The sequence below is a fragment of the Gymnoscopelus braueri genome, assembly GCF_963280865.1.
Source record: "Gymnoscopelus braueri genome assembly, chromosome: 20".
Classification (NCBI taxonomy): domain Eukaryota; kingdom Metazoa; phylum Chordata; class Actinopteri; order Myctophiformes; family Myctophidae; genus Gymnoscopelus; species Gymnoscopelus braueri.
Genome location: NC_137622.1, coordinates 37852597 through 37868860, shown reverse-complemented (window position 1 = coordinate 37868860; position 16264 = coordinate 37852597). Strand labels below are relative to the sequence as shown.

Here is a 16264-nt window from a genome sequence, read left to right as displayed (position 1 = left end):
CACTCATTAGTCCGCGGACCCCCATTTGAAAAGATATGTCAGGGACCCCCCCCCCATAAGAGAAGAGTTTTACGGCTCTAGCAGTGATTCTCAACCATTTTAATCTCAAGTACCTCCAGTTTTACATTCATTAGGCTATGGACCCCCATTTAATGGTATTTCTATCTCTGGGACCCCAATTTATATTGTAAAATCTATGTTAATTTAAGAGTGTACAAATGGAACCAAATGGACCCGTTGGGGTCCATTTGGTTCCATTTTTACACTCTCTTGAGTTACAGACCCTAAGGGTCCATATGGTTCCTAAGTTCCTAACTATCTATAATTTAGCTGGGGACCCCCTGGAACTCCCTCACGGACCCCTGGGGGTCCCCGGACCCCACTTTGAGAACCAATGATTTAGATAGTACTGTTCTCAAAGGGTCTGGGGGCTTAAAGGGCTGTCAGTGGGCCCCCAGCAAAATGTGTTAAAATTGTGTTACAATTAGTTTGACCACCATAACCCTATTTATATAGTCGCCCTATTTATCTATTTACATTATTTATGTATAACTGAGTAGGTATTGGTATGAAAGTGTTAATGCATCACATTGAAGATTATTTAGGCTAGTTTCTTTTATACATTTTTAAACTGAGGTACCATGGCTATATTTTAAGTAAGGAAACCCCCTTATAGCCCACTTACCTATAAATGTTCACATATTAGGTTTAGTTCTACTTTCATTGGTTTCTCATAAGAATAAGCCATATTAGTGGATTTCATACAGGTAATGCAGGTAATGCTTGCCTCCTAAAAACAGAGTTACTATGCCTTTTTGAGATGCTGATGGAGATTTCCAGAATAGACATTTCTTTAACTACTGATGATTTTATTATTTTATTGTAACCCATTAATACCTGAAGCCGATTCTACAAATGTCTTGTAAATCCCAACAGTTTTTTGAAAAAAACAATGTTTCTATATCAGTGGTTCTCAAAGTTTTTCATGTCAAGGACCCCAAAATGTATATGTATTTGGCCGCGGACCCATATCTCAAAATATGTTGTTCCAGGGACCCCCAGAAGCAAAGATTTGAGTTAAAAATGTTCACTTTAAAAATATATATTCAAAGATTTGCACACATTTTGTCAAATTTTCAAAAATAGCAGATCTACAAGCTCGTATGAGCTTGTAGATCTGCTATTTTTGAATAGCCAAAGTGTAAAATAATGCTTTTTAGCTCAAATCTAAAAATATCATACAGATGCGTTGCAGGGTTAATATAAATTGGCATGCTGATTATATGGTTATTATAGGGTAACATTCATCCTAGTTAGTACAGTAATGTGTCAATTGCCTCCTTATTTAATTGTATGAGTTATGACTATTTTATACATGTTTCTTCTACTTTGCCTTCATAAGCTCCTTTGTGCATCACTCATTTGAGTAGTAGTATGAAAGTAGTGGAATTTGCCTTTCAAATAAAGACAAGATTGTTAAAGGAGAATTCCGGACATTTTAAGTGTTATCTTTGATGTCTCGTTACTCACCTACCGACGTAAACAGTGGTGTTGTTTTTTTCCAGAGAACTTCCTGAGAGGCTACCGCTAACGCCGACCGATTTAACACTGGTTGCTTGTTTCTCTACCTGGCAACACCAAGTTGCCAGGTTCTGGAAAGAAACAAGCAACCAGTGTTAAATCGGTCGGCGTTAGCGGTAGCCTCTCAGGAAGTTTCAGCGCATGTTTGACTATCATGAGACTCTACAATGAGTAGTAGTAGAGAAAAAAATAACTTTGCATCGGTTACAATAGACGAATTTCCCTAAGCCACGCGCTCCTATTATGACAACGGAGGGGGTTGAAAAAATGACGACAGGGGAATCTCTGGAAAAAAAAACAACACCACTGTTTACGTCGGTAGGTGAGTAACGAGACATCAAAGATAACACTTAAAATGTCCGGAATTCTCCTTTAATGCTATTCCCTCTTCCCCAGGGCCAAGCTCAGACCAGCACTTCTGGCATGTCAACAGCAATGCAGTATGACCACATCGTGCTCACAATGGATTGCCAGGTGATCACAGATGAGAGTGAGGACATCTCCATGGCACTAGGACTCCTATCGTGTGTATATTTTGTGTTCAGAATCCAGTACCCTAAAGGACTGAACAAGACACTGACCTTTTTGGAGTGTGTTGTTCTGAAATTGAAGGATGCAGGCAAACTTCCTGTCACAGTAAAAATAGTGTACAACTCCATCTGTGAGTAGCTTGTAGGAGTCAGTAGGCTATTCTTTCTTTCTGGATGGCCACTTGAAGAGAGTCAGTTGAAAAGACCAATGAATTGCCACTGGACTAGGCCTCTTCCAGTTCTAGTTCTGGAGTTTACATTTTGTTTTTGAAATCCTGAAAGACTGTGAAATAAGTGTGTTGTTGACAATGCAATATGGTGCTTCAGAGAGAACTCAGTTTACAAGAAGTTTAAGGAGATCTGCTTTCAGGCTTACAGTAAATGGCTATGGGCCAATATGTTTGTAAAGCAGGACACCCTCTCTCAAACAGTTCTGATGTTCAAGTTAGCGACATTGAGTATATTGTAATGATTGAGGATATTTGTATTATGTTTATTAATACATTATTTATTTGCTGAAATAAATACAACTTTTGAAAAGGTTATGTATTGTGTTTCTCAGGATGCTTCTAGTACAGGATTCAGAAACTTTTAAGCCCTATTTGGTAAGAAATGATCAATATTTATTGCATACTGGTGCTATACAGCCACTATCGTTAAAGGTGCTATATAGCACGCTTTGACAAAGGTTCTATATAGCACCTCTAAAGACTGGTGCTATATGGCACCATTTGACAAAGGTGCTATATAGTACCTTTAAAGATTGGTGCTATATAGCCCCAAAAAAGGTTCCCCTATGATTACGAGCCAAAGAACCGACTTTGGTGCTATATAGCACCGTTTGTTTTTAGTGTGATAGGAGACTCAGTTGAGTCTCCCGTCGGTCATCAAATTATTTATTGACAAAAACAGAAAAATCTCCATGAATTCAAAGCTTAATTATTTTGGGTGAACTACTGCTACTGTATGTGGACCTGCCGAAGTGCTACCGCCTTTGTGTCTAACCTCATGTACTGTACTGTACTGGCTGGATCATGCTATGGTATATGTTGATATCTTCGATTTTTTCCTATCCCTGACACGTTTCTGTTTCTTTCTCTCCTTGCTCTCCCCCTCTTCTTTTTCTTTTCTCTACCCGAAAACAACACCAACGATGGAGCTCGCACGAAGACAAATTCCACCCACTTCTTTACACCTGTAAACTTGTTTGTGTATTTACGTACGGCCTGTGTGTGTGTGTGTGTGTGTAGGAACTCTACGTACTGCATGAAGGTGTCCATGTCCATGACGGTGGAGGACAGCGACGAGGGCCGGTGCTTCAGCAGTAAGATCCGCCACCTGGAGAAGGCGGAGATCACCCGCAGTAAGATGATCACCTGCCCCGACATAGACGACTACCTGGCCCCCTACAAGCAGCCACACATGACCTGGTACAAGGTAGGTCTGCTGCATGGAGTCCAGCTGTCACTCCCTTCATGTGGTCCAAAAACGACGCAGTACTTCTGGTTACTGGTGGTTTTATTTTTTTTTAAACTGGCAGAAACACACAAAAATTAAACTACAAAAAACATAATGAAAGAAAATACACTTGCGATGGAATTTTCCTCACTGGCTGCATAAGCCTACCTTTACTACAGTATGTATTTAGCCCACATCTGAAAATGTTTTGTTCCAGCGACCCCCATACAAGATTTGTTACTCTATTGTATTGTATTGTTTTGGTGCTTGATATGTGTCAATATGAGTGTCTCACTATCGTAAACGATACAGAGCCACCTCCCTGACAATTATTGCCGGGACAGTTTGTTTATTTTTGGACCACAATTCTCATATGAGACGATTTCAAGATGCACAGTAAATAAAGCAATAGCCAGCACTCCAAAGTCCTTCTGGTACTTTTTATTCATACGCAGCACGGACAACAGCACACACGGACGCGTTTCGGCGCCAAGCCTTCCTCAGCGTGTATGATAATGTAAACCTTTAGGGACAGTTAAATAGGGGGACCAGGGTGCAACACAGAAATCGGCCCGTCTAAAAACAGGCTCGTTCATAGGCCTCATCACAATTACTTATACACCACATAAGTCCCTATACCCCTTTTGAGTGATTTTAAGATGACCCGATGTTATTCTCCATAGAGAAATGACTTCCGTGAACCAGAATGTGTGTGTGTGTATGTGTGTGTGCGTTGGCTATTCAGGAGTGTGAGCGCGTGGAGTGGCGCAGCACCATCATGGTCAACACCACCCACATCTGGATCCCAGAGGTGATGGAGGGAGACGGCGGCAACTACACCTGTGAGCTGCAGTACGGAACCAGGCTGGTCAGACGCACCACTCAGCTGAAAGTAACAGGTAGGACATGATGGATACAAAAACATGTATCATGGAGTAGGGTGTTGGGATCCTTTAGGATATTAACGAGTCTGGTTCCCTAACGATGCCCTTTATCCATTCCTATAGGGCAGTGGTTCTCAAACTTTTTCATGTCAAGGACCCCCAAAATGATTATGTATGTGGCCGCAGACCCCCATCTCAAAATATTTTGTTCCAGGGACCCCCAGAAGCAAAGATTTGAGATACAAATGTTCGCTTAAAAAAAAAGAAATACTGTATGTATACAAAGTTTTTACGATTTTGCAAAAATAGCCAAACTATAAAATGTGGATAAAGTGGTTAAAAATGATTGTGACACTATATTAACACATTTTCCTGGGGACCCCCTGGTTCCCCTCCAAGGACCCCTGGGGGTCCCCGGACCCCACTTTGAGAACCAATGACTTCAGGGGGTTCCAAATGGACCCTAACAGGTCTGTAACTCTGAGAGTTATGGTGGTCCTCGATATGAAAACGTTTGAGAACCGCCGGTATTGTAATTATATAGCAGACATGCCAGCTGTGATGGTGTGAGAAAACCGGTTCCGGAAAAGGGTTCCAAATGTGATGGAACGGATTCCGGTTCCTCAATGTTGGATCCGGGTTCCTCTGGTTCCTTTGTTACGGATCCCAACCATAGGGCATAGCAGTGGCGGCCATTTTCTGGTTCCACTCCGAAATAGTCAATGCATTTTTCCCATTGACATTTCCAAAGATATTTATATCAACTTTTTTTTCTGTGTCTTTTTTTTATTTTATATTTAATTATATGATATACTTTAATAAATACCCTTTGTTTTGCCGTTTTCAAAAAAGTTTTTTTTCACAGAATCAAACGTTTTATGGTTTGATTCACCAGGACCCTGGATGGCTTGATTCTAGGCTTAAAATAATTGATATAAATATTTTTGGAAATGTCAATGGGAAAAATGCATTGACTATTTTGAAGTGGAACAAGAAAATGGCCACCACTGCTATGCCCTATAGAGCATCGCAGTTCCCGCCCACTTCCTGGTTTTTCGTGGTGCCGGAAGGAACAACTCAATGCATTTTTCCCATTGACATTTCCAAAAATATTTATATCTATTAATTTAAGCCTCGAATCAAGCCATCATGACATGACATGAATCATGACCATAAAACGTTTGATTCTGTGAAAAAAAACTTTTTTGAAAACGGCAAAACAAAGGGTATTTATTAAATATAGTATATCATATAATTAAATATAAAATAAAAAAAAATCACAGAAAAAAAAGTTTTATGGTCATGATTCATGTCATGTCATGATGGCTTGATTCGAGGCGTAAATTAATAGATATAAATATTTTTGGAAATGTCAAATGGGAAAAATGCATTGAGTTGTTCCTTCCGGCACCACGAAAAACCAGGAAGTGGGCGGGAACTGCGATGCTCTATAGGATGGATGGAAGGGTGGGTGGGTGGATAGATGGATGGAACGAACAGTAATGACATAATGCTGTGGTTGGATGCTGACATGGTGATGTCCTAGTGGACCGGTGCTGAGGTCTGTCTCCATGTTGAACATGATGAATTGGTTTGGTGTGCAGTGTTGCAATGACACTAAGCCATTTTGTAAGGTTCCCAATTTGGAGGCCCAATTATTATGATTTAATTACTTAGAAGTAAGTTGACATGTGTGTGACGTGTCCTGTGGCGCCACCCCCAGGGCAAGTACCACAGTGTAAACATACTGTTGTTTGTTTGCCTCCCTAACATTTGCATGTTGATGTCTATGGACATTTGGCAACTTACACACTCTGTGTGTGTGTGTGTGTGTGTGTGTGTGTGTGTGTGTGTGTGTGTGTAGTGTGATGTGTGTGTGTGTGTGTGTGTGTTTGTACTGTATTATGTACTGTATTGAACTGTTTGTGCAGAGGGACAGCATGCTCATTTGTTCACGCTTATGCAATATGACAGGTTCTTAAACTTAGACACACACACACACACACACACACACACACACAACACACACACACACACACACACACACACACACACAACACACACACACACACAGTGATTAGCCCAGTGTGACATGATGCGAATGTGCCATGATGAGCAGTGATGAGTGAAATAGGATAGGGTTTGAACTGCCTCCACCCTTTCAGGGTTTACCCTCTCACACTTTATGCTATTTCTCTGCTCTCGTCTCTCTCTCTCTCTCTCTCTCTCTCTCTCTCTCTCTCTCTCTCTCTCCTCTCGTCTCTCTCTCTCTCTCTGTCTCTCTCTCTCTGTCCCCCCCTCTCTCTCTCAGACTCTCTCTCTTCCTCCCTCTCCCTCTCTCTCTCTCTCTACTCTTCTACTCTCTCTCTCTCTCTCTCTCTCTTCTGTCCCCCCTCTCTCTCTACTCTCTCTCTCTCTCCCTCCCTCCCTCCCTCCCTCGCCTCTCTCTCAGACTCTCTCTTCTCTCTCCCTCCTCCCTCCCCTCTCCTCTCTTCTCTCTCTCTCTCTCTCTCTCTCTCTCTCTCTTCTCTTCTCTCTCCTCTCTCTCATCTCTCTCTCTCTCGTCTCTCTCTCTCTCAGTCTCCTCTCTCTCATCTCTCTCTCTCTCCTTCACTCTCTCTCTCCTTCTCTCTCTCTCCTCTCTCTCTTCCTCTCCCTCACTCTCTCTCTCCCTCCCTCTCCCTCCCTCCTTCTCTCTCCCCTCTCTCTCTCTCTCCCTCTCCCTCCCTCCCTCCCCTCTCTTTCTCTCTCTCTCTGTTCTCCCTCTCTCTCTCTCTGTCTTCCTCTCTCTCTCTCTCTCTCTCCCTCTCTCTCTCTCTGTCCCCCTCTCTCTCCCGCTACACAACACAAAGTTCTCGGTCATTTCACAGGCACCGTTCAGTCAGCCAAATTGTTGGTCAGGTGTACTTTGGAGTTAGTTCTGGTCCAGAGTGTTAGCAAGTTCTCGCTAACGCTCTGCCAGGCCGCGCTGCTATTCCCATAGCACAGAAAACGTACACTACCGTGCAAGGTAGTTTGGACAGTTTGGACAGAAAATAAAACATGTCCGCCAGACGGAAAATATTTGATTTACTCAAGTGCGTGAACCTTATTGATCTACATTTTTGGTGTAGAGGGGAAAAAGTAGGACGTTAAGACAGACCCCAACAAAGTGGATAGAGTTCAAGTGGTTAAGCTTTCTAATTTAGCAACATAGCCCGACCCACTCTTCACTTTAGGGGCAAACATGGTACACACATTTGGTGTGTACACATCCTATGTTTACTGGTGCTATAGATCTCACAAGAATGTGTTGCTGGGACAAAGAACGGTCGATAACAAAAGTATATTTTCTCCTCATTTGTATGTCTGAAGTCAGAACGTTGGGCTGCTTGTGTGGCTTGTGAACTGAAGAATGGATCATGGGGCTTAAAGAATGGTTCAGAAGCTGTGATGTTCACGTTCACTTCTCCCATTGGAATGAATAGACTCCAACCTACTTCTGGCCTCCTAAAGCATTGGTTCTCAACCTTTTCAGGCCGTGACCTCCCAAATTAATCATATCTGAACTGGGGAACCCCCCCCCCCACCCCTCCCACCCTGACAAAGCACTTGGAATGTTGGAGTTTAGGCATTATTTAGTTTGACTTGTTTTTATAGTACAGTTTTACTTTAGATGCAGCAATAGTCTTTTTATTTTCTATTCTATCTTTAGGTATTAAAAATGGCCACTTCACTGTCATCTGGGGACCCCCCCCCCCAAAATCATGAGGGGACCCCCCTGGGGGTCCCGACCCACAGGTTTAGAACCTCCGTCCTAAAGGGGCGACCACCTATGTAACACAGATACAGGAGGTATACAAAGCCAGCTGGGCTGGATCTTGTGTTTGTCTTGCAGTTGACTATAATCCCCTTCCTGCTCAAGTGTAAACTAGTCTGGGTATGAGTGGTGTCTACGGTTATAATGTTAGCTTAAGCACAGCCTGGATATCTGAGCTCTTCAGTCTGCTTCTGTGAGAATAAATGTTGTCTCTTCTGTTTGATTCAATTTGGTTTGTGTTTTACATTATAACGCAGACTAACAAGTCAACGAGACAGCCGAGAGACAGAATTCTTGCTCTCTGCGCTTTTTATTTCAACATGAAGAGTGAGCCACAATAATGCAATGCACTGAAGCAATGAGTCTATGGAGAGAGAGAGAGAGTGTGTGCGTCTGTGCGTGCGTGTGTCGGTGTGCGTGCACGTGTGTGTGTGTGTGTGTGTGTGTGCGCGCGCTCTCACACACACAAGCATTTGTTGCAGTGAGACTGAGGAAGCTTTTACTGTTTATGCAGCTACAATATACAGTAAATTGTACCTCTCTCTCTATCTCTCTCCCCCTCTCCCCCCCCCTCTCCTCTCTCTCTCTCTCTCTCTCTCTCTCTCTCTCTCTCTCTCTCTCTCTCTCTCTCTCTTTAAAATTTAATGTATTTTCCTAGCATCTGCTAATCTCTATCTCCATTAAACACACACACACACACACACACACACACACACACACACACACACACACACACACACACACACACACACACACACATACACACACACACACACACACACACACACGCACACTCTCTCTCTCTCGCTGCAGGTCTTGAGCATTGGCCTGGAATGACCAGAGAACTACCCTTCAGCTCTGTGTGTGCGCGTGCACGTGCGCGTGCATACATTTGCATATGCGTGTGCATTTCCTTCTGACATTTGCCAAGCTGAATAAAATAAGTGTTATTAGTGGAAACGTACAGTGTCAGGGGATCCTCCTGAGTTACAGCGTCATGTTTCTATACTGCACATTAAAAACATGGAAACCATGGAACCAAATGGACCAGTAAGGGTCACTCTGGATTAATTTAACACTGACGACAGTGTAGCCTATACAAGTGAGCTTGTAGATCGGCTATTTTCAGAGCGCAACAGCCTAGCGCAACATTTTAGTCTAGTTTTTAATTGTTGACGAGATTGTCAATACATTTAGTCTTCGTTTCAGTCATCATAGCTTAGTTTTTATTTAGTTTGTGTGTAGTTTTCGTCAGTGAAAAAAAGGTAGTCGACATTTTTCGTCATAGTTTTAGTCGACGAAATCAACACCGGTGTGGAGGCTGTAGACAGGAAAAAAAGCGGTCCAAGTACAGAGACAACTCGGGTCCAGTTTACTCTAGAGGGTTTAAGTGGTCAGCAACTTGTATCCTAGTATGTCGTCGCTGTCAGGCAGAAATCTCTTATCTCCATATTTTTTTACTTTTTTGTGTTTTTTGTGGATCAACATCCTACTTCAGTGCCTCTCAAATTTTTTCATGCCAGGGACTCCCAAATTGATATATATTTGGCCGCGGACCCCCATCTGTAAATATGTTGTGCCAGGGACCCCCGGGACCAAAGATTTGTGTTTCCTTAGAAAATATATATATATTCAAAAAAAAATCACTAATGTTCATGATTTTTTGAAAAATAGCAGATCTACAAGCTCATAGCGCGGCACTCGGTGCCGCTCTATGACCTTGCATATCTGCTGTTTTTGAATAGCCAAAGCATAAAAGGTTAAAAATTATTGTGATGCTATATTAACACATTTTGCTGGGGGGGGCCCCTGGAACCTCCCCCAAGGACCCCTGGGGGTCCCCGGACCCCACTTTGAGAACCACTGCCCTACTTGATCATAGTACAGCGTCGCACAAAAACATAAAAAAAAGTCTCCACCCGACAAAGACGATTATGTTTATGAGCTCTTTGAACTTGGAAGAATTGTGTCATTGATGATTGATTCCCCCCAAAAAATAATAAGCAACAAAGTGCGTCCCCTTATCAGTTGAATAAGGGGACACGTCTTTGTAGTTCCCAAATAAAGGGACCGAGGATTCTGTATTTCAAGGGGACGGCGGTTGGCACACCCTCAGAAGTGACGTCTGCCTGGCATATTGTCACAGACCTTGCCAGTGTCCACTCAACCTCAGCCGTGAGTCATCTGTTTAATCCGTTAAGACCTGGAACGCATCTGTGTCACTTTTTGATTTGAGCTGAAAAAAAGCATTATTTTACACTTTGGCTATTCAAAAAATAGCAGATATACAAGCTCGTAGCGCGGCACCGAGTGCTGCGCTGTAGATCTGCTATTTTTTGAAAAATCGTGAAAATGTGTGCAAATCTTTGATTATATTGTTTTAAAGTGAACATTTTTAACTCAATTCTTTGCCTCTGGGGGGTCCCTGGAACAAGATATTTTGAGATGGGGGGTCGGTGGCCAAATACATTTACTTTTGGGGGTCCTTGACATGAAGAAGTTTGAGAACCACTGACATAGTAACATAGGTTTTTTCAAAAAAACTGTTAGGATTTAGAAGACATTTTGAAGAATAGGCCTCATGCAGGTCTTAATGGGTTAATCTGTCTACGGCTGCCAAGCCTTGGCTAAATATCTTGTTTCGTCCGGCCGGGCACAGTTTTTTTGCCGAAAACACCTGCGGGCTATGGTGTGTCAAATTCCACACAGCGATTTACAAAAGCAGAAAATCAGCTGGGATTCGATCCAGCGGTGCTTGTCAAAAAGTGACATAACTCGACGAGCATTGCGTGTCTGCATTGCGACAAGCTTAATCTGAAGCCTTTGTTTGTCCAAAAGGAGGGTAAAAAAAACAAAAACCTTTGGCATCGCCTCAAGTCATAATCAAACACCTGCATGGCAATAAAAAAGATTTGTGCACAGAACCGACGATTATGTTGACTAGGGTTGCCAACTACCTGAAATTCAATAGAAAAAGATAAAATGTTTTTTTTACCGTTTTTTCCTCCCTAATTTAGTCGTTATGCCAACGGTCAAGATAAAATTCATCCCCTGAGCAAGCAGACAGGCTCTATTAGCTCAATGGTTAAACAGAAGAAAGAAAGAAAATGCAGCACTTGCGCAGGAAACCAGGTTCAAATCCAGGGTAGGAAAGGAAGGTTATTTAGTGCAGCTTTAACCCATTCAATCCGGAAACGCATCTCTTGTCATTTTAGATTTCTTTGGATATTCAAAAATAGCAGATATACAAGCTCAGCTCTGCTATTTTTTGAAAAATCGTGAAACCTTTTGCAAATCTTTGAATATGTCATTTTTTAAAGCGAACATTTGTAAAATATTTTGTTCCAGGAACCTCCAGAAGCACAGATTTGAATTACAAATGTCTCTTTAAAAATATATATATTAGAAATAAAAATACATTAAAAAAAATATATATATTAAAATATTTGCACATATTTTTTACGATAAAAAAAAAAATAGCAGATCTACAGCACAAGCTCATAATGTGGCACAAAGTGACGCGCTATGAGCTTGTAGATCTGCTGTTTTTGAATAACCAAAGTATAAAATAAAAGAATGACAGTCGCGTTTCCGGGATTGAATGGGTAAAACACTTTGTGGTGTGATTTTGACATTGTGGTGGTGTGGTGTGGTGGGTAGTAGGGTCTGATCTAAAAATGAGTACCTCCACGGAAAAGAAAAGGCGTATGTTGCCTGGGGCCTGCCTCCACGCAGTTGGAGCGTCGGGCCCTTTGTACATCACAGTAGACACGCGTGCGTTGCACGCTGTTCATCTGAAGCTGTACGTGGTGAAAAAAAATAGTTTTTTGAACAGATTTTTCAAAGCTGCTAAAAACATGACCTTGAGCAGTTGTTGAAGTAGCGTGTTGTTGTTCCAAAGCCAAAGGGCCCTATAAAAAAAAAGCTCATTCGTCTTTTTTTAGACCATCATAGCTGTGATAGAGAGTAGAGGTCTACTAGTAGTAAACAGAAGCATTGTGGCTCTGTGTTCAACAGCTTGCTTTTAAAACTTAAAACGTTTTTTTTACACAAACTAAAGCAAGGGGAAAGAACTAAAGAATAGCGGACAAAAGGGTGACATTCATGCGCTTTTACAGGCACAAACAATCCGACATCTAGTTGTAAACATAAACAAAGATAAACTACTTGGCTTCTAATAAGATTATTAAATAACATATTCAACTCAGTTGACAACTGTTTCAGAGACATATAGCTAATTTCATTCTTATTAATCTATTAGTTCTTGTCTAATATAATCCTGACCTGAGCGCCTCATTGCGGCTGAAGAGTTTCTAATGATCTAATACTATCTAGTCCTATGAGCTCAACTAATGAGCTAATAATTTAACAATTTGGTTCTTGCTCTGGACCTTTTTAAGTCAACTTGTGAAAGGCACCTTAATTTAACTCTTGAGTTTATACAAAAAAATAATTGCAATGTTTAGTAAGATGCAAGAGTCATGACAGTACTTTTCAAGGGTTTTATCTTGGCACAAGCTGGTGTAATATGACTCTGTCATTCTTTCTTGTCCATTTTCTTTTTTTTAGACCATCATATACATACAAAGCTGTGATAGAGAGTAGAGGTCTTCTACCCCTGATGACTTGTAGTAAACGGAAGCATTGTGGCTGTGTGTTCAACTGCTTGCTTTTTAAACTGCAGGTTTTTTAATTATTTGTTATTGTGTCTTGTATTATTAATGGTACTGTCTCATGTGCTATTGCTGTAACACAGGGGTCTTCAAAGTTTATTTTAGGCCAAGGACCCCTTAGCTGAGAGAGTGATGAAGCAGTGACTACATATTGTATATAACTGTGTTGCACATTCAACTTTTTTCATTTCATCAAATAGTTTGACAGCACTATCATCAGTGTTGTGTAAATTCATATTTTTTGTTTGTGTATTTACAGATATTTTACCACTTAAAACCTCAATACTTATAGTAAACTTAACCTTTTGCTCTGTACTTGGTCTGCTCTTTTCCCCAAATCTCATTACCGAAAACAGATCTACAGGCTCACGTCATGACACGTTGTGAGCTTGTAGATCGGCTATTTTTGGCAAATGTTTTTTTAATGTTTCTATCACACAAATATTTGTGTGTGAGTGTGTGTGTGTGTGTGTGTGTGTGTTAGAGATGCGCGGATCGCGGTTTTAGCCACGGTTGCTGCAGTTAACCGCGGTTTGGGTGGATTCGGGTCAATCAAATATAATTATTAATTAATATCGGATAAACCGCGGGTGAGATATTGCGGTAAATAAATTAATGACATATAATATATCTATCCATAAAATAGCTAAATCTCTGCGTGCTTGTGTCTGTGTGAGTGTGTAGAGCAGCTGTGCGATGCGATCACAAAATGCATTGATTTAGCCTATGGAATGTCGGTGCGTCTTTTTTCTTTTTTTTAAACCGGTGCTGCGCTGAACATACAGAGTCTGTATGTTCAGCGCAGCAGAGCAGTGCGCTCTGTATGTTGGATGCCGCATGTATGTTGGATGCCTGTATGTTGGATGCCGCACAGAGTCTGTATGTTCAGCGCAGCAGAGCAGTGCGCTCTGTATGTTCAGCGCAGCACCGGTTTAGAAAAAAAGAAAAAAGACGCACCGACATTCCATAGGCTAAATCAATGCATTTTGTGATCGCATCGCACAACTAATACTAAAACTAACAGGGAATACCAGAAAATTATAATATTTTGACATACGGGAAAAACGGTTGATGCAGATATTTAAATTGGATAATTTAATAATAATAATAATAATAATAAATTGTATTTGTAATGCACTTTTCATTCACAAGGAATCTCAGAGTGCCACATGGTAAAACATCATCAATCATATAAAGTTAAAAGCAGGATTTAAAAACAGATGTGACTAAACAACAATTCAACACGAAAATGCCCTCTGAAACAAAAACGTTTTCAGGCCTATTTTAAAAGAGTCCAGGGTCTGTGGTGCTCTCAGGTCAATAGGAAGGCTGTTCCACAGGCGCGGCGCTGCCGAGCAGAAGGCCCGGTCACCCATAGTACGTAGGTTTGTACCAGGGACATCGAGGAGGAATCTGCTTGTAGATCTGAGGGTGCGGGTGGAATTTTGTGGGGGCCTAATTAATTTCTGTAGGTAGGGAGGGGCATGTCCATTTATGCAGTTGTGGGTGATCAGCAGGACCTTGTAGTCGATCCTAGCTGAAACGGGGAGCCAGTGCAGTGAAAATAGGATCGGTGTTATGTGATCATGCTTACGCACTCTCATTAGGACCCTGGCAGCGCTGTTTTGGATGTATTGCAGCTTCTGAATACTTTTGCCAGGAATCCCAATGAAGAGTGCGTTGCAGTAGTCCAGTCTATAATTATAGTATAATTATTGCGGTTGGATAACGGGCGGATAATTAATTTGTACATGCGGATTCGGGTGACGTGAGAGGCCATCCACGCATCTCTAGTGTGTGTGTGTGTGTGTCTGTGTGTGCGCACGCACTTGTATTACTATACTTGTGAGGGCCAAATGTCCCCACAAGTATAGTAGAATTTGAGAAACATACATTGTGAGGAAAATTCATCACAAGAGAAATGTTTGTTTTATGGTAACACACATGTATATATTTTAGTTAGACTTACAATTAGGAAAAGATTCAGGTTGGGATTAGTCATTTAGAGGGTTGGTTTAGTGGGTGGGTTTAGATATTTCCCTGTTTTATACTAGCTGTGTGGTGATGATCTGCTATTTGTTGGCTATTTTTCATCCATTTTCAGCTATGTACAATGGTGTCCTAAAAGGTTTATGTCCTCACAAGTATAGTAATACAAATAGTGTGCGTGCGGGCGTGCGTTACCAGCTGCTTGTTAGCGATGCAGCACAATGCGCCCAGAGATCACAGAACTACACACATGGTGTAACATTACTACTGTAGCCTCCGGGGTAAAGGACCACACAGGTCACAGGCTGGACAGATACTGTACATACAGTACGCACCCGGACTACTGAATACCCACCAAACCACTGGCAACTCACACACACACTTACACAATGCAGACAGTTCAGGCGGAGAGGGAGGGGGAGGTTTTGTATCATGTTTTATAGTGAAGAGCTCTAGTAGCCTGTAGCAGCCTCAAGGAAAAATCCACTGTGTGTGTGTGCACGTGTGCGTGTGGTACTTAGTGTGAAAAGACAGTTTGCTGCTCCAAACATTTTACAGTGGAAAAACGCAAACATTTCAACCAAAATGTTGGGCTTCCTCAGGTGAAAGTAATTGCAGTGACCCTTGTCTAGGCTTACCTGATCTTATGCAATCTGCTCTGTTGTGTGTGTGTGCACGCGCCTGTGTGTGTGTGTGCACGCGCTAAAGGCCTGTGACCTACTTAGTGTCTCACCTCCTAATTAGGGCACGAGCACTGCACCAGTGCGAAGCCCTATTGTAATTGCAAAGTTTATAATTATTCCCCCAAATTAATTGCGTTTTTGAGGGCCTAAACGTACTCAAAAAGTGCAACTTCGCACACACATCGCAAGTGGCGAAAACGTTCCGTATTTTTATCATCTAAAAATGGGCGTGGCCTAATGGCTCAATAGCGCCCCTTACACAATTTAAACGTTGAAGCCCCACAATATGGTTTCACCTACATGTATGATGCCAAATTGGTACACACCTGTATCATGTCCCGACTTAGAAAAAATACTCTTGGAGCCATGACCTAAACCCAACAGGAAGTCAGCCATTTTGAATTTATTGTGGCTTCACGGGTCATACTATAACGAACTCCTCAAACTCGTTCAGCGTACACAAGAGACAGAAAAATGATCAAAACTGTGAGTTTTCATAAAACGGCGTGACCGTGGCGAAGCGTCAAACTTCCTTGTTTCACTGCCAAACAGGAAGTGAAAATAGCCGATCTACAAAGTCAAGTTTTTCCTTTTTTCTATGAAACTTTGGAGCAGATTGCCATATGGACTTGAATGTGGTTGGAATCAGATAAGAGTCCTTGTCTTT

At 41.7% G+C, this 16264-nt stretch overlaps 1 protein-coding gene across 1 annotated transcript in view; it reads left to right on the top strand.

The window, feature by feature from the left end:
- Nucleotides 1–16264, top strand: part of il1rapl2 (interleukin 1 receptor accessory protein-like 2) — a gene marked incomplete at both ends in the record, with an annotated part of 446015 nt that overhangs the window by 288117 nt on the left and 141634 nt on the right. Inside the window, 2 exon segments of the mRNA XM_080415310.1 lie at nt 3362–3548; nt 4315–4468. Coding sequence (XP_080271436.1) covers nt 3362–3548; nt 4315–4468 — 341 coding nt within the window.